Source organism: Fistularia commersonii, chromosome 18 (genome assembly GCF_037954325.1).
Source record: "Fistularia commersonii isolate RoL2024-O1a breed Wild chromosome 18, RoL_Fcom_v1.0, whole genome shotgun sequence".
Taxonomy (NCBI): domain Eukaryota; kingdom Metazoa; phylum Chordata; class Actinopteri; order Syngnathiformes; family Fistulariidae; genus Fistularia; species Fistularia commersonii.
In genome coordinates this window covers 13,471,115-13,492,081 of record NC_141301.1, presented here as the reverse complement: position 1 = coordinate 13,492,081, position 20,967 = coordinate 13,471,115, and the positions used below count along the sequence as shown (strand labels likewise).

At 43.5% G+C, this 20,967-nt stretch overlaps 2 protein-coding genes across 6 annotated transcripts; both read left to right on the top strand.

Annotated features, from left to right (window-relative positions):
* The first annotated feature begins 1,502 nt into the window (after positions 1–1,502).
* Positions 1,503–10,967, top strand: fosb (FosB proto-oncogene, AP-1 transcription factor subunit). 3 transcript variants are annotated; one of them, XM_086164370.1, is made up of 6 exons: positions 1,503–3,588; positions 3,778–3,965; positions 5,338–5,721; positions 6,201–6,308; positions 7,570–7,890; positions 8,045–10,967. In XM_086164370.1, exons 1-6 carry the CDS (start codon positions 3,525–3,527, stop codon positions 8,108–8,110), a joined length of 1,131 nt encoding a protein of 376 aa, XP_086020496.1. In that variant the 5' UTR covers positions 1,503–3,524; the 3' UTR covers positions 8,111–10,967. The 3 variants fall into 3 exon arrangements, with proteins under 3 accessions (XP_086020496.1, XP_086020495.1, XP_086020494.1); XM_086164369.1 differs by having other exon boundaries at positions 5,338–5,691; positions 7,570–10,967; XM_086164368.1 differs by having other exon boundaries at positions 7,570–10,967.
* A 3,341-nt stretch (positions 10,968–14,308) lies between these two features.
* c18h19orf47 (chromosome 18 C19orf47 homolog) lies at positions 14,309–20,791 on the top strand. 3 transcript variants are annotated; one of them, XM_086164038.1, is made up of 9 exons: positions 14,309–14,344; positions 15,732–15,819; positions 16,000–16,114; positions 16,327–16,408; positions 16,977–17,012; positions 17,114–17,239; positions 17,325–17,399; positions 18,528–18,601; positions 18,679–20,791. In XM_086164038.1, the coding sequence occupies exons 1-9, from the start codon at positions 14,326–14,328 to the stop codon at positions 19,240–19,242; spliced, it is 1,179 nt and encodes a 392-aa protein (XP_086020164.1). In that variant the 5' UTR covers positions 14,309–14,325; the 3' UTR covers positions 19,243–20,791. The 3 variants fall into 3 exon arrangements, with proteins under 3 accessions (XP_086020164.1, XP_086020162.1, XP_086020163.1); XM_086164036.1 differs by having other exon boundaries at positions 17,325–17,474; XM_086164037.1 differs by lacking the exon at positions 16,977–17,012 and having other exon boundaries at positions 17,325–17,474.
* The last annotated feature ends 176 nt before the right edge of the window (positions 20,792–20,967 follow it).

Below are 20,967 nucleotides of genomic sequence, written 5' to 3'. Positions count from 1 at the left end.
AAATCGTAGGCCACATTGTGTGTCGTCCGCTCTATCGTGCTGCACGTCAGCAGCCACCTTGAATTTAATAAATCACACAGCCTCAACAACACACATGGTATCGGCTTTCGCAACCCACACGGTAGGACATAGCATTTAGGCTCACAGACCACACAGTATCAGCCTTAGCCACCCGCGCAGTAGGACATGGCATTTAACAGTGTGTAGGCTCTCAGACCACACAGTATCGGCCGACCACATGGTAGGCCACAAAATATTTCTCCCCCCGCCCTTGGCGTGCTGCACATCATTCGCTCTGAAAACTAGTTGTGTCCGACTGTAAGGAAGTCAGCAAACAGTGATTGGTTTCGGGTGTTCTGATTGACAACACAGAACATCTGCAAGGGAATTGCGGCTGTTCATGCACCCCCAATATGGGGTGCAGGCACTGGCCGTAACACTTATAGTCTTGCATTTTCACATATGAAGCCGCTGAAATCTCTTCCTTTACCACAATTGTTCTCACTGTGCAGTTTTGGACTAACTGAACTTGATACGACACATAGATAATGTTACCTGCGTGTATGACCTGTGTTGTGGTTTGCCAGGGTCGGAAAACCTCCATGCTTTTATGGTATTTGCAGTCAGACGCATTGCGTTTGATCACTGATCAATGACAGGATGGAAAAAATATGCGAGCAATATGATTTCTGGTGTGTGGTTTGTTGTGTGGTTCTACTCTGTCTTTGGCCCACGTGTGCGCTCCAGCCCAGGACGCTTGAATAAACCACATATTGAGGGGAAGAAAGGGGGAAAGAAAAACACAATGCACTTTTCCAAACTCGAAGAATATGATTCGTCCCGTAGCCAATTTGAGCCAAAGACAGCTCTGAAGGAAAGTTTGGCAGGACGTGAGCCGAGCAGACAAAGACCAAGAGAAACTATGGCATGAGGAGTGAGACATTTTGTTTGGCTCGGGAGAAAACGGCCGATCGAGTTTCTCTCACTGATGTGGGGAAAGCCTGTGAGAGTTATGTAAGGCTGTTGGATCTGGAAGGGGTGTAAACAACACCACTGTAAAGTGGGACAGGCCAACGCGTTGCCTAGTAACAAATATTTTGGGCAGGGAGGCCAGGCAAACACGGCCCGCCTTCCAATAGGAAACAGGGGCTGGCCTCATGAGCTGAGTGCAAGTTAGTGGCTTCCCGAAAATATGCTAAGAGACAGAGGCAAGCAAAACAAAGCACACGGTGGGATTCAGACAACACTGTTTTATTTTGTTTCACCTGTCTGACTGAAGCCCTGGACCACCAAGAGTTTTAAACAAACAAACTCTCTAGGAAGAACTTCTCACGGGGTGGGGCGTATGTGCTTTGCTCCCCGTGGATATCTCGTATTGTATTGCTGCATAAAGAGAACTTATTTTAAAATCAAAAAACAAAAAATAAAACCATACATTTACACACGTTTTAAAGGGATACGTCTCATAAATAGCGGTACACTGTTAGTTTAAGACAAGGGGGGGGGGAGACAGGAAGTATGGCGGCGAAGCGCTTCCGCAAAACTTACCGGAATAAACAAACAAACGAGCAAAAAATATCCCCGCGAAAAAAATAGTCTGAAACTGTGCATAAAAAACACACAAAGTGCCCCTGTAGCGTTCGCCGGGTGAGCGACCGCCGTACAGCCAGCGCCGGTAACCACGGAAACCGGTTGCTAGGGGGAATAACAAAAAAAAAAAGGCGAGTGGTATCCATGGCGACGGAACGCTACACACATGCCGCAGCCCCGTGGACAGCACATGGTCTCAGCCACGCTGCTTTTTATTTTATTCAAACCAGCATCACTATCGCCTATTTACGGGGAAATAGTGATTCTTTGTAATGTAATCGGGGATTATCTTGTCATTCTGATATGTTACGCTTTTAAGAGAAATAAACGCGCACTAGTAAATAAGTCTGTTTTACGTCAAATCCGGTAGCCTTCAATGCGTACGGGTGGACGAGGAGTCATCCCGGCGGCCGCTGCAGCCCAGACGGGGCCACAGACACCGCCGTGGTTCTGACTAATAACGTGTGATCCACAACTTGTCCCGTTTTCACGGCTGTTCGCCCCGGTGAGTGTCTCAGACGCCCGCCCCGCCACATTGTTTGACATCACGACCGTAAAAAAAAGCTGTTGTATTTAGGGCTTTTTTTTCTTCTTTTTCATTCATCATCATCATCATCTCCACAAATGTCATGTAGTCTATAATAATGAATCACGTTCAGCTCGGTGATGTTTGCAACGGCAGCCGCCGGTTTCCGTCACTTCTGCCCACTGCAAGTCAGAGCTAAAAAAAAAACAAAAAACTGCTTTCAACTAATTTGTATTTGCTGTCTCGTTTTGGGGGTTGTGTTAAGTCTACTGCTTCTGTTTTTTCTTTTTATGTCGACATGATGTCATAAAACCCATTCACTTCAGTAACCCATTTCTCATTTTATTGGCCCTATGCCTGTCATACGAGGTTTTAGGAGTGTGCACACACACAAATGAAAGGCTTCCTCCTATTATGAAGCTTTTCGCCTCCATAGGAGTCCCGAGGGCGTATCCTGAGAAAGCTCTTTGCTAGGATTTCCCCTCAATCCAGGGCGGGATTCCGAAGTTATGACTCGAGGTGTTGCCCTATAAAATTCATTAAGAAGGTTCTAGTTCAACATCATCACCCATAACAAAAACAACAGTAATAATAATGATAATCATATGACCTCCTGACTTTTCCACACGAGTGAAACTCATGATAAGATAAGATAAGATAAGATAAGATAAGATAAGATAAGATAAGATAAGATAATTTAAGATAAGATAAGATAGTACTTTGATCTCCAATGGGGAAATTACAGTGCCACATTAGCACAGGGCAAAGCTATCAAATAGACAGACAAAGAATAAACAATAGATTTAATATGACGGAGGCAACAACAAATGATATGTTAAATAGGTTAACAAGATCAATTCTCTCCACATTTATCACTCGAAAAAAGTTTCTTAAAATTTCCTCTCCGACATTGTCAGACGGTGAGAAATATCTTTCGCCTGTGAAAGTAGTGAAGAAGAAAAAAAAAAAGGAAAAAGAAAAAAAAAGGCTATTATTATCCGTCGGCGAGGTGAGGTCCGTTTCAGTGGGAGAGGGATTCCCTCAACGTCACCAAGGATACCAAACACAACAGCACAAGGACAAATATGGGCATGTACGTCAGCGGAACTCCGAGGCGGGACTTAAATGTTGGGGTTGTAAGCTCGGAGGATGGATTCATTCATAAGACAAGATCTGCTACTGTGCACGGTAATAATTAGTTACGAGCGGACTTTATGGATGTTTCGCCTCCGACCCGACGCGAGGAGAAAGTCGAGGATTTAACCGAAAACCCGAGGACTTCTTAGCGAATTATTTGGGACGCTTCGCCGCCCCCTTCTTCCAAGCAGCAGCAGCAGGAGCACCGGCAGCACCGCCACCCCTCCATCCCCTCCCCTGCTGAACACGGGGTTACGGATTAAGCGGCTTCATGCAACTTTTTTGGAAAGACACTAGGAGCATTTCACCCGGACATAACAAGAAAATCAGGATCGGTGAGTACGCGGAGTGTTTTCATTCTTCGCTTGTATTTTAATATCACTTAAAAGTAGTCTGCGTAGTCCGCCGGCGAACTCCAGCAGGAATTAAAAAAACAACTTCCTTGTCGGGTAGATTTTATACAAACTACCCGAGCAGTGTCTATCACCAGAGGGAAGCTACATTTCAATCGTGTACCGCTTCAGGTGACACCGAACACACTCCGGTCACTGCGGGTGTTACGTTCACGGTCGGCCCCTGCGGGGAGATGTACCAAGGGTTCCCCGGCGACCCGGACAGCGGATCCCGTGGAAGCTCGTCTCCATCCATCGAGTCGCAGTACCTTTCCTCCGTGGACTCCTTCGGGAGCCCGCCGACCACCAGTGCTCCGCAGGTAGGACGCTTCCGGTGTGAGCCGCGACGCTGAGAAGACGTGTCACATTTAAACGGGATATTCATACGATCGATCGAAAACGCACAAAAAAAAAAACAAGAAACATAACTTAAAAAAGATAAGATTTAAAAAAAAAAAAGGAAAAAAAGAAGCTCTAGCTTTGACAACGTGCTCGCTTTACGGCGGAGTGGGTGACACTGGAACTCTCTTACGTCAGCACCGAAGCCCCGCCCCCTCACCACTATTCCTCCACGCGCTCTCGCCCCTCCGCCGTGACGTAAATGGGTGTTCTATTTTGGAGCGCTACGTCGCGTTGCCAAGGGGAACACCGGGGGTGTGACGGGGTTGGAGGAAGAAGGGAAGGGGCGGGGCCGACTCTCGCGGGATCTGATTGGTCGAGAGGCTTGTCCGTCTCGACGCGCTGTTACAAAAAAAAAAAAAAAAACAGAATAATAATGGCAGTCGATACTTTTGTCCTCGCACAAAATGCTGATTTGGACTTCCTGTCCGTGTTGTGAGGCCGACACGCCTGCTGCACGGCACAGAGAAGTAAACAGGATCCAAACTAATGAATTCAAGACGCCGCTGGTTCTCTCTTCACCAGAATGCTCCTTAAAACAGAGCTTCTCTGTGTTTTATTTAAGAGACATCCCAGTTTTAAACTAGATTAGTCTTCTGTACAAACATCATTGTACTCAATCGCGAACATCGCCTGCTCTCATTCTGTCGGTTTCACTATATTTTCCAAGCGTGTTCCGACGCATTTATTTTATCTCATCAAAAGCAATCGTGGGCAGATGTTCTCCACGATGTTGTTTTCGCAACCTTCGGATCTGACAATTCAGTCATGAAGTAGTCTGTAAGCTTTTATTTTTTGCTCGTGGAAACATTATTCAATCAATCCACCCCCGTTTTCAACATTTCTGATCCACTATTGTATACACAGCCACCCCAGTATGCTTTCATTTTGGAGTTGCGCGCTTCAGTTTTTTTTTTCATTTTTTATACACGTGGTGTGTCTTATTATATTCCAGTTTCTATTTCTTATTTGATTGTGTGTTTGGGACTGTCCTTATAAATGACACACCTCTTCCACCCACATTTGTAACTTCTCCATGAATCCATGTACTGCAATCCCCTGAACAGAACATTTAGGGTTAGAACATTTAACATATCATTTATTTACATGTGTGAGCGTTAGTGAGCGGCCCATTTGTTATAATCGACTCTGTAACGGCTGCAATAGATTTTACATCCTCCTTTTGCCACCTGCGGTTAGTAAAAAGCGTCCAAAATGGCAAACCCGTTGGTTTTGTTTGTTGTCAGATTAACGCAGCGCGGAAGAATCAAACCGTTCATGTCTTTTGCACAGGAGTGTGTGTCAGCGGGAGCTGGCTTGAGCATTGCGGGCAGCGGGCCGGGAACCAGCGGCGGAGGTGAAATGCCCGGGTCATTTGTGCCGACAGTCACGGCCATCACCACTAGTCAAGACCTGCAGTGGATGGTTCAGCCAACCCTCATCTCCTCCCAGGCGTCTGGGCAGAGCGGGTCCACCGGCACCTCCACCATGACACAGTCGGTGTCACTGGTTGATCCATATGACATGCCGGGCCCCAGTTATTCCTCCGGGTCTGGTTTCACCCCCCCGAGCTCAGAGACACCCGGGCCGGCGCCGGGCCCGATCCGCCAGTCCAGAACCCGCAGTCGCCGTGCACGAGACGAGTCTGTGAGTGAAGATGGAGATGTTGGTGTGTTAGTAAGTGTGTGTGCTCGAATGGTTTGTTTGGTGGCTCTCTCACATTACACATGCAGTGCAGGTCTTTGTTTTTTTGCACGTCACTTTCCTGAACTGTACACAGAAACTGTCACGGGCGCAGAGAGAATAGACGGTGTTGCTTATGAAACATAAATCTACTTGACAGGGAGAGCAAGACAGAGAAGGTGAACAAATCTAGTTCCTTTTTTGCAAAAAATACATCATTTACCAAAGGAGAAATCTTTTACATCCACATATATATATGTTTATATGCTTCTTTCAATGGGAAAACACACACACACAAACACACACTAGACCTAGATTTAGAGCAAAGTTTAATTTCTTAAAAATCTACACCACTTCCACTTCACTATTTCATCCACCCTTCTTACCAAACCATATTACAATATTATCACATTTCCCAGTGCAAAGAAAATAGGCTTGTTTTCTAACTCTGTGTTTGGTTCTCCTCATCCCAGCTGACGCCAGAGGAGGAAGAGAAGAGACGCGTTCGGCGAGAGAGAAACAAGTTGGCCGCCGCCAAATGCAGAAACCGTCGACGGGAGCTCACAGACAGACTGCAGTCGGTGAGCTTGGCCTAGTTATAGGTGCCACACAGAACAATGAGCATAATAACATACTGTACATTACCCCACATAAAGCGGAGGTTTGTGTTGAGAAATGTGTGTGTGGGTGTGTTGAAGGGGAGGTGATTACAATAATGGGCTGTTTAGCCGTAGTGAAGCCAATTATAGAGCTCAATACATACAATTACTTAAAATATTTATGGTATAATTAAGGGCCACTAATATAAGCCGCCTCACGGATCCAATTATAGCTGAAGAAGGTGTTTGGGCCTATAATGTACACTGAGTGACAGTAAAGATTTTGTGAAATGGGCTTAAGAACGACTCAAATTTCAATGCAAAAAACAGAATAATGAGAATAAAATATTTCATTTTATTTATTCCTTAACTGAATACGTTGTGAGCTTTTTATTTCACCTTGTCAAAAAGAGCTGAGCACAGATCGCAACCCATCTCAGCTCTAAACATATTGGTGTAGAAAGAGCTCCGGCTGAGTGTGTATAGAACTGTTAATGACACCAGGCGTGGATTATCTCAAAACAGACGTGCTGAAAACGCACACGTGCACCTTTACGATCATGCCGTTGTACGTCAGCTCGGCCGACATGTTAATCCATCGGCGGTCCATCCACTCGGCGAGTGCTTCGTCGATATGATGTCACAACTTGCCATTTCGCAGACATGTATTTTTTGATCACTTTTTTTTTTTTTTTTTTTTTGATGACATTTCTTATTCAATGTTCAAATTGCTCTGGAATTCCTCTTAAACCGTCACACACATCGTACTATACGCTAAAAAGAAACATTTACAGATAGTCTAAAAATAATTTTATATCAAGGTGGAACTTTTGTGAGAAAAATTTGGCAAGCGGCACTTTTATTCTTATCATTTTTTAAGGTGTCTTTATCTAATGCAGTTACAGGACTGTCTCAGAAAATTACAATAGTGTGATAACGTTCTTTATATTCTGTAATGCAATTAAAAAAACAAAAATGATTTTTTCATAATATTCTAAGAAGATAAAAGAACAGAAGATAAAGAACTTTATCACAATATTTTGATTTTCTTAGACAGTCCTGCATATATGAATTGCACAGGATAAGTGCATTAGCGTACTTTGAACGTAGCGGAATAGAACTGGCGGTAAAGACCCGTATCCTCTTTGTCGCTGCCGCATTGGTACTCTTGCCCCGCGCCTCTGCCCGTAGGTTTTGCTCGTCCCTTTCCCTTTAGTTTTTCATTCTCTGTTTCCATCCACAGGAGACTGACATCCTGGAGGAGGAGAAGGCGGAGCTGGAGGCCGAGATCTCTGAGCTGCAGAAGGAGAAAGAGCGTCTGGAGTTTGTCCTGGTAGCCCACCAGCCGAACTGTAAAATCCCATACCAGGACCAGCCCCAGCAGAGTTCAGCGCAACTCCCACCCCAGACCTTACAACCTCCTGCCTCCATTGTGGGCTTGGTGGTGAAGGAAGACTCTTTCTATCTGCCTCCTGCCTACACAGCTCACCCGGCCTCCACACAGTCCCAGCCTCCGGTTCAGCAGCAGCCGCAAGTCCAGCAACAGCCAGGGATAATGCAGGAGGTAGAGTTTTCTAGTTCTTTCTATGGCTCCGGTGAGCCAGCACCTGGTGGGCCTTGCCTCATGGTCAGCGACAGTGGTGGTGGTAACCATGACGATGCGGCCATTGGCAGCCACAACACCTCATACACATCTTCATTTGTGTTCACCTACCCAGAGGGAGCCTGCGGGGTCAGTGCCAACCAGCGGAACAGCAGTAGCGAGCAGTCATCTGATTCCCTGAACTCGCCTTCTCTGCTGGCGCTTTGACTGACCGACAAAAACACACACGCGCAAATCAGCACACACGTACCTTATACATGCTGGAGGTAGAGACCGATCCGACGCTTAGCACGAAGCGGTCTGGCAGATTGAGAAAAAAACAAAAAAAACAAAACGACGACAAAAAGAAGCGACGAATGACATGTTTCGAATAAACTTTGCACAAGTCGGACTGCGTTCCGGCAAAACGGCCACACAAACAGTGATTGCTCGGGACTACAATTTCACGGCGAGCTCAAAAAAACTCCAATATTTGTCCATTCACGTGGATGCAAGCACAAGCAGATAAAGTTGCCAAACCCAAGTGTTCAGAATTGAACAGATGAATTCAAAACGAATAATCTCGTTCGCACCGGTGCCCCCACCTTGTTCCCTCTGCTGGTGGCCCCTTCTCCAGTGTTCCTCTTCTCATCCGTTTCCATTTCTTTCTTCCTACTTTTTCTCGCCGAATGTATTTGTGAAAATCAGAGATGGGAGCAATGGACATATCGATCAGGGTCTTTTCCTGCGGGGGGACAGACTGCTGATGTCTCACTCACCTCTAACCCTCCATCCGCTCGGCTTCCCCTCGCTTCTTCATCCGCTGCTTGGACTTGGCAAGTCGGGGATCCGAGAATCGCTGCCTCCACGTAGTGTTGTGCTTTCCTCTCTCGTTTTTACGATTCCTCTGCCGTCCGCGACTCATCTCCACCCATCTCTGTTACTCCTCTTCTGTCTCTGTTTTTCCCTCTCTGAAGTCCTCGACCCCCGAGAGCCCGAAGACCCCTTCCAGCCCTTGGGACCTTGAGTGAATCCCGGCACAACTAACACCCCCTTTTGCACCCTCTCACACAAGGAAAATGGACACAACAATACAGAAGATCTTTTTTTTTTTTTTTTTTTTTCCCCCAAAGCAAATGATTTCAAAGCGGATCCTCAAAGTGAGCAGCAGCTTCATATTTTTGCAAAACACACATACAGAAACGTACACTCTCACACACACACGTACACGCACATAGATGCATAATTGATGCAAAATGCAAGACGGACGCCACTGTCTTCTGCTGAGCCATTTGTCAATGTTCACATGATGAAGATAAGACACATCTAATGTGATGAGGCTGATTAAGATCAAGGATGAAGAGCGGGTTAGCGGAACGGGAGGCAGGAGGTCCAAGATGGACTCAAATGGAGGTGCCTGACAAAGGATGACTCCCTCCCTAGCCATAGATGTTTGCAGTTATTTGAACACCACAGGGAGAAAAGCCCAAAGTTTATTGCAAAGCAAAAAAAAGAAAATAATAAAAAAAAAAAAAAAAAAAAACAAGTGACAAACTCCTGCTCTTGCTGACCATGAGGAGGGGCGACCTCAGTAAAAACACCTTCACCCCACAGCGACTCATCGCCCCGGGCCTTTGTGTGCATATTCATATCATCGTTTTCAAGTCCGTGGACTGAAGATACAGATGTTTCGTGTTTTTCCAGCCTGTTTGCTCTCGGTCCGTCGGATCCGAGTCGATGCCTTTATTTAGAGGAGTTTTTTTGTAGAGATCCAGACAACCTCTAAACATTGGGCTCAGCGGTCTCCGCACCTCCCCATGTCTCTCGGCGGAGACGGGCCGGGGGTGCGTTTATTATGAGTGCACCCACTCAGAGGCGCCTGGCCTGTTTATTTCTTTCTTTAGTGAGGTTGAAATGGCGAGACAGCACAAAGCAAGATCCCCAAACAGAAAGGGAAGAACAAGTGGGCTGATGTCGTGGAGTAAGCGTCCCTTTATTTGCCTGTGAATTTGTACAATTTGTTTTTCCTGTGTGTTTGAGTGAGAATTGTTATATATTTTTGACGTTTGTGAGTTCAATTGTTTTGCATTGACCTCTGCTTTTACTTGTACTGTTGCCTTTTTTTTTTAACGTTCATTTGTTCTTTTTAATCTGGACATTTGCTCTTAACTGTTACTCTTATTGTTGCATTGTAACTATTGTTTTGTTATTTTATTGTATTTTTATTTGGTAACTTTGGAGGCATGTTGTGCACTACAAGGTTTTTCTGTTTCCAAAAAAAACAAACAAACATATATAAGGCTAATCACATACACGTATATACAGGTAAATTGTATATATATAGGTGTATGTTGCAAAGTATGAATGTTTGCAGATCCAAAGGGGATATTTTTGTCAATGAAGAACTTTAAAATCAATATTTTTCTAAGGTTACAAATACATATATATATATATATATATAAATATATACGTAATAGATTTAAGATAATTCCCTGTCCCTCAACATGAAGCACGATGTCACTGCCTCTGTGTGTGCGTATGTGTGTGCGTATGTGTGTGTGTGTGTATTTGTTTTATAAACAGTATAAAGCACTATCCAAGACAAAGTAAATGTATGTCTATAACTATGATACTAGAAGGTTGTATTAACACCTCCGTTCTGTGTTTTCTCTGTGAGGTCTGTCCCAAAGCTACTGACGCCGCCATTTGGCCCTTTGCAAAATGCAAAATTGTCAAAAAACTGACAAGAAAAACCTCCAAATGTGAATAAAATCTAATACACCCATTAAAAGTGATCAGGCAACTACACAAGGAACTGTTTAATTTAAGGATGGAACATGTTCTGTATGAATTTCTGCCAGCTATAAACATTTCATTTGATGATATCGTCATTCCCTGGCTGAAAGGTGTATTTGAGGATGATCCTGTTCATGTACTCCTATGTGTTGTTGAATTTAGAGTATTAAAAAAAAACAATACGAGCCTGTGTTTGTCAAAGAGAATTAAAAAAAAACTTTATTTTCACTAAATAAACACGTTTAATCCAAGCAATGGATAAATACATGGTATGATTTTGCTTCAAATGAGACTCTGGGTGGTCAGAAAATGGGCAGACCTCACATTGTAACTGGTGAATAAGGACTGTACTTATACAGATGTTGGAGACGCCTTTTGATTTATCTCCAAAAATGCAAATGTGATGAGAATATGTTCCTGTGTCATGAACATATAAGCATAAAACATATTCAATAGTTCTCATGTACATAGTCTTTTGTGGTGCTACTAATAGTTTACAATAATGATGACGCGGCAGTTACACATCGTGTGGTGGAAGTTTTGCTGAGGCTACAGACAAAATAAACTGCATGCTTATCAGAACGTTTCGCTCTGATCAGCGGCGAAAAAAAAGGTGAATTACAAGCAGAAGGAAGCCCAGTGTTCACATCGCATTTTCACCACTTCTGCAGTTTGGAGTGTGCTATAGGCCTCGGAGGGCCCTCGTACTGTACATGCACCTCGCACCTCCGCCCCAGATCACCACACAACATGCTAGACTCATTCTGTCATCGAACATCAGTTTTTTTTCATTTATCGCTGTTGATTTTCTTTATTGCGCCGATCACTTGTGGGTTGCCAGAAGGCAGTAGGTGGAAAAGGATTGGTATTTACCAACCAGCCAGCCTGCACTCGCCTCTACTGTAAGATGGTTATCATGGCTTAGAACTTTCCTATTTTTTTATGAAGGCTGGATTCTTATTTTTCCACAAGTCTCCTCTTGCTCTTATCGATGTTCTCCTTGGTATGAAATGCAATACTTATTATCCTCTTGGATAAACAAAATGTAGCAAATCATGCAGTGATCATACTGACTGCTACTTTATGTCCAGTGTGATGATGTATTGCTATGCTTATCACTTTTTTTGCTGTTGTTTTTTTTTGTTGGAACTAGTAGAGGGTATTCATTACTTTCAATAAGTGACTTTTTCACAACAGCATCGCAGTGATTTGAAAAGAAATATTGTTTCTTTTCTTTTTTTCTTTCGCAATGATGTGCGGAGACCCATCCGAGGCTTATTTCATTCCTCGTAAGTCATTTCTTTTTGTCGATGTTCATTCCCGGTGTTACATCTGTTAATCCTCATCAGCTTAAAATGTATCCTTGAGGAAAAGGCTGTCATTTTATCATATTCATAGCCAGAAGGAAATATGACGTATTAACTTATCACATATAGCCCCTTCTTATCATGGTGCTCTGATATAGACTTTGCTATTTTTCAGTGCATTCCTACGTAACTGACTAGATTCCTGCACATTACTATAAAGTGCTCTTTGCTTATTTTTATAAGTTGGATTTCAATGTTTCTAATGCTTGAAAATGACCAAAGTGTGTGATAAACTCGCCAGTTTCTGCTCTCTGATTATCTCTATATATTTCAGCCTCTGGCCCTATTTTGTGTCAATGTTACGATGTTCCACGTGATACAGTCTCAATTTTCAGACTGCAAAAGATGAGTGGTTTGCCTCTTCGTGATGTTATGACCAAATTTAATTATTTTCCAACATGTGAAGAAACTGTATCAATAAACATCATATACCAAAGTGTCTCGTGTGTATTTTCTTCCGTGAGCCGTTGTCACATAAGATCCCGCTTACTTGTATGTTCAAAGAAAAGAAAATTGATTGACATATCGATCACTAGATTTTAGGTTACAGGTTGACTGTCAGGTTTCAACAGGGTTTCAGTTAGGAGGTTTATATATATAGTACAGCATTTTGCAGCAAGTGAAAAGTCTATCCTGGAAGTCAATGTGTCGGAAGCGGGCAAAGTGGCCGAGCGTAAGGCACTGAGTGATTTCGGGAAGGGCAAAATTGGTGTTACAGAATCTCCAGAACTGCAGCTCTTGTCGGGTGTTTCCGGTTTGGTGGCGGTCAGAGCCTCCCAGATGGGGTCCGAAGAGGGCAAACTTGGTGAACCTGGTGAACTTTGGTCCATGCTGACCACTGTTCTGTATTGAAAGCGCATACAATAGGCATCGGAAGTGGACCGCAGACTAATGGAGGAAAAGGGAAAATGGCCTGGTTTGATGAATTATAGCTGCTTTTACATCACTTAAATGACCGTATGCGCTTGAGCCGCCTACCTTGAGAAGATATGGCACCAGGATGCGCTATGAGAAGTAGGGCAAGCCAGTGGGAGCACATGGAGGCTTTTGACAATGCTCTGACGGAAACTCTGGGCCTCGCAATGTTTGTAGAAACTACACCCTCGTGGAAATGGTGTTTTCGCAGCACCTACACTGCTACACTGTTTGAGGAAGCCAGCAATGAGCTGGGGGTGTTGACTTGGCCTCCTAAATCTGCAGAAGTCGATACAATGGAACGCCTGTGGGATGTGCTGGTCAAGAAGGTCTATCGACATATGCACCTACTCAGAACCTCCAGGATTCACTGGATGTGTTGCTAATGTCTTGGTTCCAGCTACCAGCACTGCAGGGCCTCCCCCCATTGCCTCTGAGCTGCAGACTCACTCCTCCTCCCATACGTTTCACCCATTGGTCCCAAACATCTAAAGGCAGTGGGGGCAACAATGGAAACGCATCTGTACCGCCCCCTGGAGCTGGCCCTTGGTCAATTGCATGTTCCACTTCTTTCCCACTGAGCAAAAGCCAGGAACTCGCCTGCTCCGCCTCTTTCAGTTCTTAGAATGTCTTACTCTGCTTCTGCCCAGACATCCGAGAGCCTTCTAGAATCATTGGGCGTGTTTTCCAACAAAGCCTCCGCAGCCAATTTCCATGGAGTAGTTGGATGCTTCCACTCTAATTCTGTACATGCACAGTCAACTCATTTGCAAATCTGCTTCTTTCTCACAAAGTCTCGCACATTCGGTTTACAATTATATGAAACCAAAAAGAGAAACAAGTTCTCATTCAGAAACTAAAAATTGATTTTGGATCAATTAGTCTGATTTCCACCACCGTGAATTTCTGTATTAAAAGACCAATCGAATAATGTTAATGATTATTTTGACCCAATCAGGCCTATTATGGTTCAAAGATGATGTATTCGCTTTTTTTTCCAAAGGGCACATTCAAGACCGTTCATATAGACAACTTGCATGTTTTATTATGCAGGCTACTGGCATAATATAATACACCCAGAGAAAATAAAGGGTATTCATAAAGTAAACGAGGCTATAGTAGAATAAAAGGTTGCATTTTGACTTCTTTTCAGGGAATGGTTAGAAAAAGCGTGACGTTTAATGCCCCCTTATATAGTTACATTTTTCCTAAGCCAAGCGCTCAGGCTTTGCGTCCTGTGCCTGTAACGCCCTCTAGCGTTCAAAGATTCCGAAGTAAAACCTTCTGAGCGGATGTGACGTCGCTTGAGGATGTGACGTTACCCAACGTCTGCGTTAACATGGCGTCCGTGACAACAGGTGAGAGCATAAAGGCCCGGTTACCGTGTGTCTATATTTTCATTATTTCCATTCATAAATTCGTCCCTTAGACGAATTGGAAGAAACGTCTCGTTGGTACCCAACAGGCCGCTTCTCGAAAACTCAGACCACGGCAGTTAACAGTTTTAATTGGTAGCTCTGGGTACCGCCAAGTGAGGCTAACGCAGGATGCTAACACGAACCGGCTTCCATTCGCGTCTGAATGACCGTTATCACGTTTACTGACAAAAAAAACCCGTTAACAACGAACCTCAAAATTTGTTTTTGAGAATGTACGTCCCTTGGAGGAATTCAGCGTGGCTTGTCTTTGCGTTGCGCTTCCGTTAGCCAACCGATTTGAACTGATTTGGGGAAGAGCACCATGTCCCACTTTGATTGACAAAATGAATGACCTTAAATCGAAATCGATAATCGAACATTAATGTGCTTGGATTGATTTACAACTTCAGGCACCGCATGAGTTTAACCCGAGTCGGTCATTTCATTCAGAGTCAGCGGGGCTGAGCCATTGTTGTGGCAGCTGTTGTGCTCCCGTCACTCTCGATCCTGTACTTCAGCCACAAGACGTGTCATGATCGCTATTAAAAGTAACGTCCAGCTGGCCCCGGTCAGCCTGTGTTACCGCCCGGCATGCTGCTGTCTCATCAGGTTCACGTCTGCAGCCTGCCGGAGCTCCATCATCACTGGAGCTGTGTGTTTACGTAAGGCCACATTACTCTGACTGTGGTCACAAATAGAGCAGAGGCCAGACCGACTATCTCCACACATACCAAACTTACAAGACCAGTCAACCTTGATCACTCTCACATGAGTATATTACAGTTTAGTTATTAACTCTTTTGTTAATACCCTGATGCGGTCAATGTAAGTTTGTCTCATAATTCATTTAGGTGTTGCTAAACCTCACAGAATTTCTCATTAACCATATAAATATTGCTCTTGTGGTCTGGTTTCTTGAAAGTCATTTGAACTGAATAGTTTCTGAACAGTTATGTATCGTGTTTCTCAAGTACAGTGAGTTTAATGACAAACTCTTTAACAAACTGTTTAAAGTGTAGATTGCAACATAATACCCGATTATTCTCAGGTGGTTTCTATACTGAAAGCTGAGAAGATCTTAATATTTTCACTTTGACTGAACAGTGCAACGAGAAGATGCATATCACTTGTTTGATTGGCTGGTATATTTCTATTTGTTTTTTTCATTTATAACTGCACAAATTAGTATGGGGAAAAAAGGGCTTTGCCCATTTTTTTGTGTTGCGAAACTTGTGATTAACATTCTAAAATGTTAAGGCATCAATCAATACATGTCCGCAATGCAATTGGTCTTAAATATGCTGAAAGTTTGACTTTTTTTCTTCAGCCACCTCAGAATGGATTCAGTTTTTCAAAGATGCAGGGATCCCACCTGGCCTCGCCGTCACTTACGCTGTCTCCTTCGTGGACAACAGGTAAATTGGGGACATGTTTTGACACCAACAGAGCGGTCGACAGTCATTTTTGTGCTGAAGGATCAATATTTTAGTCACATAAAAAATAAATAAAAAGAAAGTTTGTGCAGTACCTTACTTCTTTGATGCGAAGGAACACGGGTGCACAAACTGTTGTACATCTTCTCTCCATCCCTGCAGAATTCAGAAAAACATGCTCATGGACCTGAGTAAGGACATCATGATGGACCTCGGCATCACTGTCATTGGAGACATTATTGCCATTCTTAAACATGCCAAGCAGGTCTACAGGCAGGTGAGACACGACTTTGAAAGGTTTGAAGTGAAAAGGCTGTCTTATGAAGTGTTCAGGCATGTACAAACCAAACACCCCTGAAGACATGGGCTATTGTTTGTTTATGCCCTCGCACTGGCCTCAGCGGAGCTCATTGATGTGTTTGAATGTGCACTGTTTACTATCAATTAAACCTTAACCCTTGTCATGCACGCCTTTCCCTTCATCTTCAGGACATGTGCAAAATGGCCACAGAAGCTATCTCTTTAGGACAAACCAGTGTTCAAGCAGAACTCAGGAGAACGGCCAATACGCGTATGTTCAATTTAACTTTCCTCCCTCCTCAGGACTGTATTTAGATCATCTTTAGATACCATTGGCACATTTTGTTTTCATTTATTGTCAATGTTAAGGATCCCATCAAGCATTTCTTATAGAGTGGTGAAGCTACGGGTGAATGGCAGTATATGGTTAAACTATTTGAAATTGTTCTTGTTATTCAGCAGGTAAGCTTGTTTATTGATACTCTATTTCATAACTGTGATCTAAATGATATATGTGTGAATGAAACACATTTGTTTGAAACATTTATAGCATTTTTCAGAACACATTGAATAGAAAAGCCCGTCTTTATCACTCATGGAAATCCTGCTGTTCGAAATTGATGGTAGATCTCATGGCTGTTTTTATATTTTACTGCAATGTCTCATAAGTTATACTTGTGTGATTTGGATACATGTCCTGTGAAAAAATAGTGTTAGATTTAAACTGTATTTACTGCAAAAGAAAAGAGTTGCCTGTGCTTCCATACTAGTCCAAAATCAGCCGAGGTCCTATGAAGTTTACATTTCATATTGTGAGATAAATTTGTTTATGTCCACAGAACAGCAGCTATTATTTTTAAAAGTGAGAAAACAAGGTCAGAGAAAATTGCATATTTGAGCCAAAGGATGCATTTTCCTGTATTTAGAACCACAAGTTAAATCACAGCTGGTTAAGACAATTTCTGTTTCTCCCCAGCTGCTACTCGTATGATTGCCAACGCTTTGAGCCACGACTCCCCGCCGGCCACCCCAGCCCGTCGCCCTGACAACCGCCTCTCTGTCACTGTATCCAACATGCAAGCAAACAAAAGTTGCAAAGCAGGTATATGTTTGCCCTTCGCCTTGCACACGTCGTGCCCTCTTTGTTTATCGGGCGTTAACGTCGTGTTCGCCCAACCCTTTTCCAGTCACAAATCAGCCGGCCGATGAGGGGAATGGGTTGCCATCAGTGAAGCGGCGGCGTGTAACAGCTGAGATGGAAGGCAAGTACATCATCAACATGCCCAAAGGCACCACGGCACGCACACGCCGCATCCTGGCCCAGCAGGCCAAGAAAGGTAGGCCTGACCTTGTGGTTCGGGCGCCTTGCTGATAGTTCACGCCATGATGCTGCTGCCCATCCCGACTAATCAACACTAAAAAACTCTTCCTGGCTTCTGTTATACTACACCTGCATCAGGACACTCACCTGTCTCTCTGCTAGGCCTTCATTTATTTACCATTTGATTTCACTAATATTTCACATACTGATACTCCTGCCCTGCTGTCTTTGCTCAGATCAGCTGCCGTTTGCATACAATAAAATCCGTCACAATATGAAACTGAAAAAAGTGTTGTCCACATATTTACTAACTTAAATAGTTCTTACTAGCATATCAAAATGAATACGTCACACATGATGTGTAAATAATGCCATGGACAGAGAAGTAAGCAATAAATGATGCTATTATTTTTTTCTCAAATCTTTTTTTTTTGGAGGTGCTGCTATTTTTTGAGAACGCTGTAATATTTCTACATTACAGAAGTCACTTTCAAAATTTGAAACCAAATAGCAAGTATACAGTGCTTTGCAATTTATTCGAAAAATGACATTATTACTACTTTCAAATACACATTCTGGTCTCTCAAGTCTATTTCAAATCATCCTTAACTGAAACCAGTTGAAGCCCTTGTCATCACTGCCAGGGTTACTTTGGCTCATCAAGAGAAAGACTCATTTGGCCTTTTACATAAACATTTTACATTTTATATAAAGTGTTTCCACCATTCTGCTGTTAGCATGTTCATACAGTGACAAACCAGCTTTCCGCTGAGAAAGGGTTAATAAGCAAATCAAATGATGAGCGCTGTAATTGTTTATTGCCAAGTCAGTACTGGGGCAACACGGGGCCTTTGAAGAAACATGTATGTATTTTTAATCAGTACATATCCTACTAATCCTGCATGCACGTGGTATGATTTCATCGTGTCTGTCTGACTGTGTCCTTTAGAATCAGCAAGTATGTGGTTCATTTCCTTTTTTTTTATGTTGCCTTCTGCACATGAGTTGTCATAACAGGAGCCAGTCATATGAAACCCAACTTTCTTTCTCTTTTTTTTAATTTAATAAGGTTTGAATCGCACCTCAGTGTTTGCCAGACTCGGGGCCGAATCGAAGGCTGACACGACAACAAGCAACAGCAAGGTGAGAGTCATCGGCGGGTTTCAATGGCTAGAGAAAGAAAATGGCTTCTTCGCTTACAGCGCTTGTGTTTTCGGCAGCCCACTGGTGTGTTCAGTCGTCTGGATCAAGCGAATGAAGAGGAGGAGGGGCCCAGGACAGGAAACGTCCAAGTGGATGAAGAGGACAGTGATGGCGAAGGCTCGGTCCTGCAGTACGCTGGTGTTCTCAAGAAAACCGCTTCCGCGCAACGGAAGGAGCCTCCCAAGAAACGGGCCCCAACCACCCTGCGGCGGCTGGGAGGCAAATTCAAACTCCCCCCCAGTGACACTCCAACCTCCTCCTCCTCGTGTAATGGCCTCCCCCCTGCCAAAATGAGTGTGCTTCAGAGACTGGGCAAGCTCCCAGCCACGCACCAAAGTGCGGCCGTGGCCCCTCAGCCCACCGACACACAGGACAACAGGGTGACCAGCACCAAGCCCAAGGCCCAGGAGAAAGTCAGCATAGCAAGCCCAAAGGTGAGCAGCAGCACCAGGGCTGGAGGAGCAGCGGGAGCGTTAGCAGGAGTGCTAGCGGGAGCAGGAGCGGGGGATTGTGGACTCGGGGCTCAAATGGACTTCAAGGCTGTCAGTGTTTTTAAAAGACTGGGTAGCAAGAGAACCTAGGACCTCCTGTGAAGTCACTCAGACTGTTCCCCGAAGTTATTACTGAAAAATATGAACACAGCCTTTTTCGCATAAACCCCTGTGAACCGGCAGGGCTGCAGCTTGTTCCCGAGTGTATGGAAGCTTCTGATGCTGGCCTGGGGATTCAGGCTTTTCCTTAGATAGAACTAAACCTCACTGAGAATCACTTCCTCATCGTGTGCAATTTTTCTCTCACTGTTGTGTTGCTTCACCAAATGCTTTTTTTTCATGTCACCAATATCATATCTGCCAAGATTTTAAGACTATATATTATAGGAAATATGAGCTTAAGGCATGAGCATGATATCAACCACACTGCCAGTGATGGTGGTTTTAATTTTTTCCCTCAATCCCCACATAAAAAGGTATCTCCTGCCTAAAAGTCCCTTCATTGAAATTCCTCCTTAGCTGGAATTAATGGCCTGTATGTTAAGGTGCTTTATGTTGACATTTTATCAATATTTGCTTAGAAGTTCCTCTCAAAAATAAGTAACGGAAGAGCAAAAAGGACAAGAAAAAGGCAAAATGTCTGCATACTTCCTCTGCTTCCAAGCAAGGAATCTATTCTTATGACAGAAATTTTATACATATATTATGTATTACATTGTTGCATAACTTCAGAGAATAAGTTTTTCTTTAAAGGGGAGCAAAAGCAGCGTACGGACCCCCATTTTTTCCTGTACAAGTGTTCATGTTTAACTATGGGTCCTTTTTCAGAGATTTTAAGAGACCTCAGGCCATCTAGTTCCAGTGTTTGTCGGTTAAAGAAACCAAAAATCCTACTTTATTTATTGGCTAAGAGTCCAATCAGTATCACTAATGGGACTGTCAAAAATGTCTGTTCAAATAGCCGAAACGTCTTTTTTTAAAAGTCTAGTTTGCACCTTGTTTTAAAAGCAACATAGTAACTTGTCGATAAATTACTTCTGAATATCTGCCTCAAAAACACGTGTAGAAGAAGACATTAACACAGCTCCACAGTGACCTCTTCTCACCCTCCACAAAGCAACGTACTTCTTTCTCCGTACTTGTGGAGTTGTAGTTTACCCCTCTGGACGCCCGAGTCTCACACATACATACACACACACAGACACACACACACACAGACACACACACACACAGACGTGCATACACTTGCACGCTACTGCAAAGCTGAACACTTTCTACAACCACCTACTTGAAGGCTGCATCCGTAGAATATTGTGATTTTGAGATGCAATGTATAGATTTGGTAGACTTGATCTCACACAGAACCTGTTCTGTTGGATATTTTTCTATATGAACACTTGTATCATGTATCGACGTAAAAGAGATTGATGCCAATTGACTGGTTGTCGAGCTACTACAGGAAGGCACACCAGACCTTTTTACAACTGTTAATTGTTTATAATGTTTAAAAATGACCTTGAAGAACATTTCTTTTTTTGAAGGGAAAGTAGATTGAACATATGAACCTTTTTTAAGTTCTGAATCTGAAAAAGAAAAAGAACAATGCCTGGTAAAACAATTAAAAATATATTTCCCAGTGTCCTTTGTCGTCCTTATTCTTTCCTTTTTTGAAGGCACCGTATCGATACCGCATACTGCACTTGGCAACTCTTTTAGTGTTGACATTACGGAATAATCAATATATTCCCCAAAGCATAATAGGAGGCTAATTTATCAATAAACCTGTTGGAAGTGCTCCTCACAAGCTGCATAAAT

Bases quoted from the DNA above. Each gene is read 5' to 3' on its own strand.
- fosb (XM_086164368.1), top strand. From the start codon at position 3,525: ATGCAACTTTTTTGGAAAGACACTAGGAGCATTTCACCCGGACATAAC. The intron at 3,966-5,337 runs GTAGGACGCTTC...TCTTTTGCACAG, and splicing joins CGACCACCAGTGCTCCGCAG to GAGTGTGTGTCAGCGGGAGC. The intron at 5,722-6,200 runs GTAAGTGTGTGT...TCCTCATCCCAG, and splicing joins ATGGAGATGTTGGTGTGTTA to CTGACGCCAGAGGAGGAAGA.
- c18h19orf47 (XM_086164036.1), top strand. The intron at 16,409-16,976 runs GTATGTTCAATT...TTATGTCCACAG, and splicing joins CAGGAGAACGGCCAATACGC to AACAGCAGCTATTATTTTTA. The intron at 17,013-17,113 runs GTCAGAGAAAAT...GTTTCTCCCCAG, and splicing joins TTTAAAAGTGAGAAAACAAG to CTGCTACTCGTATGATTGCC.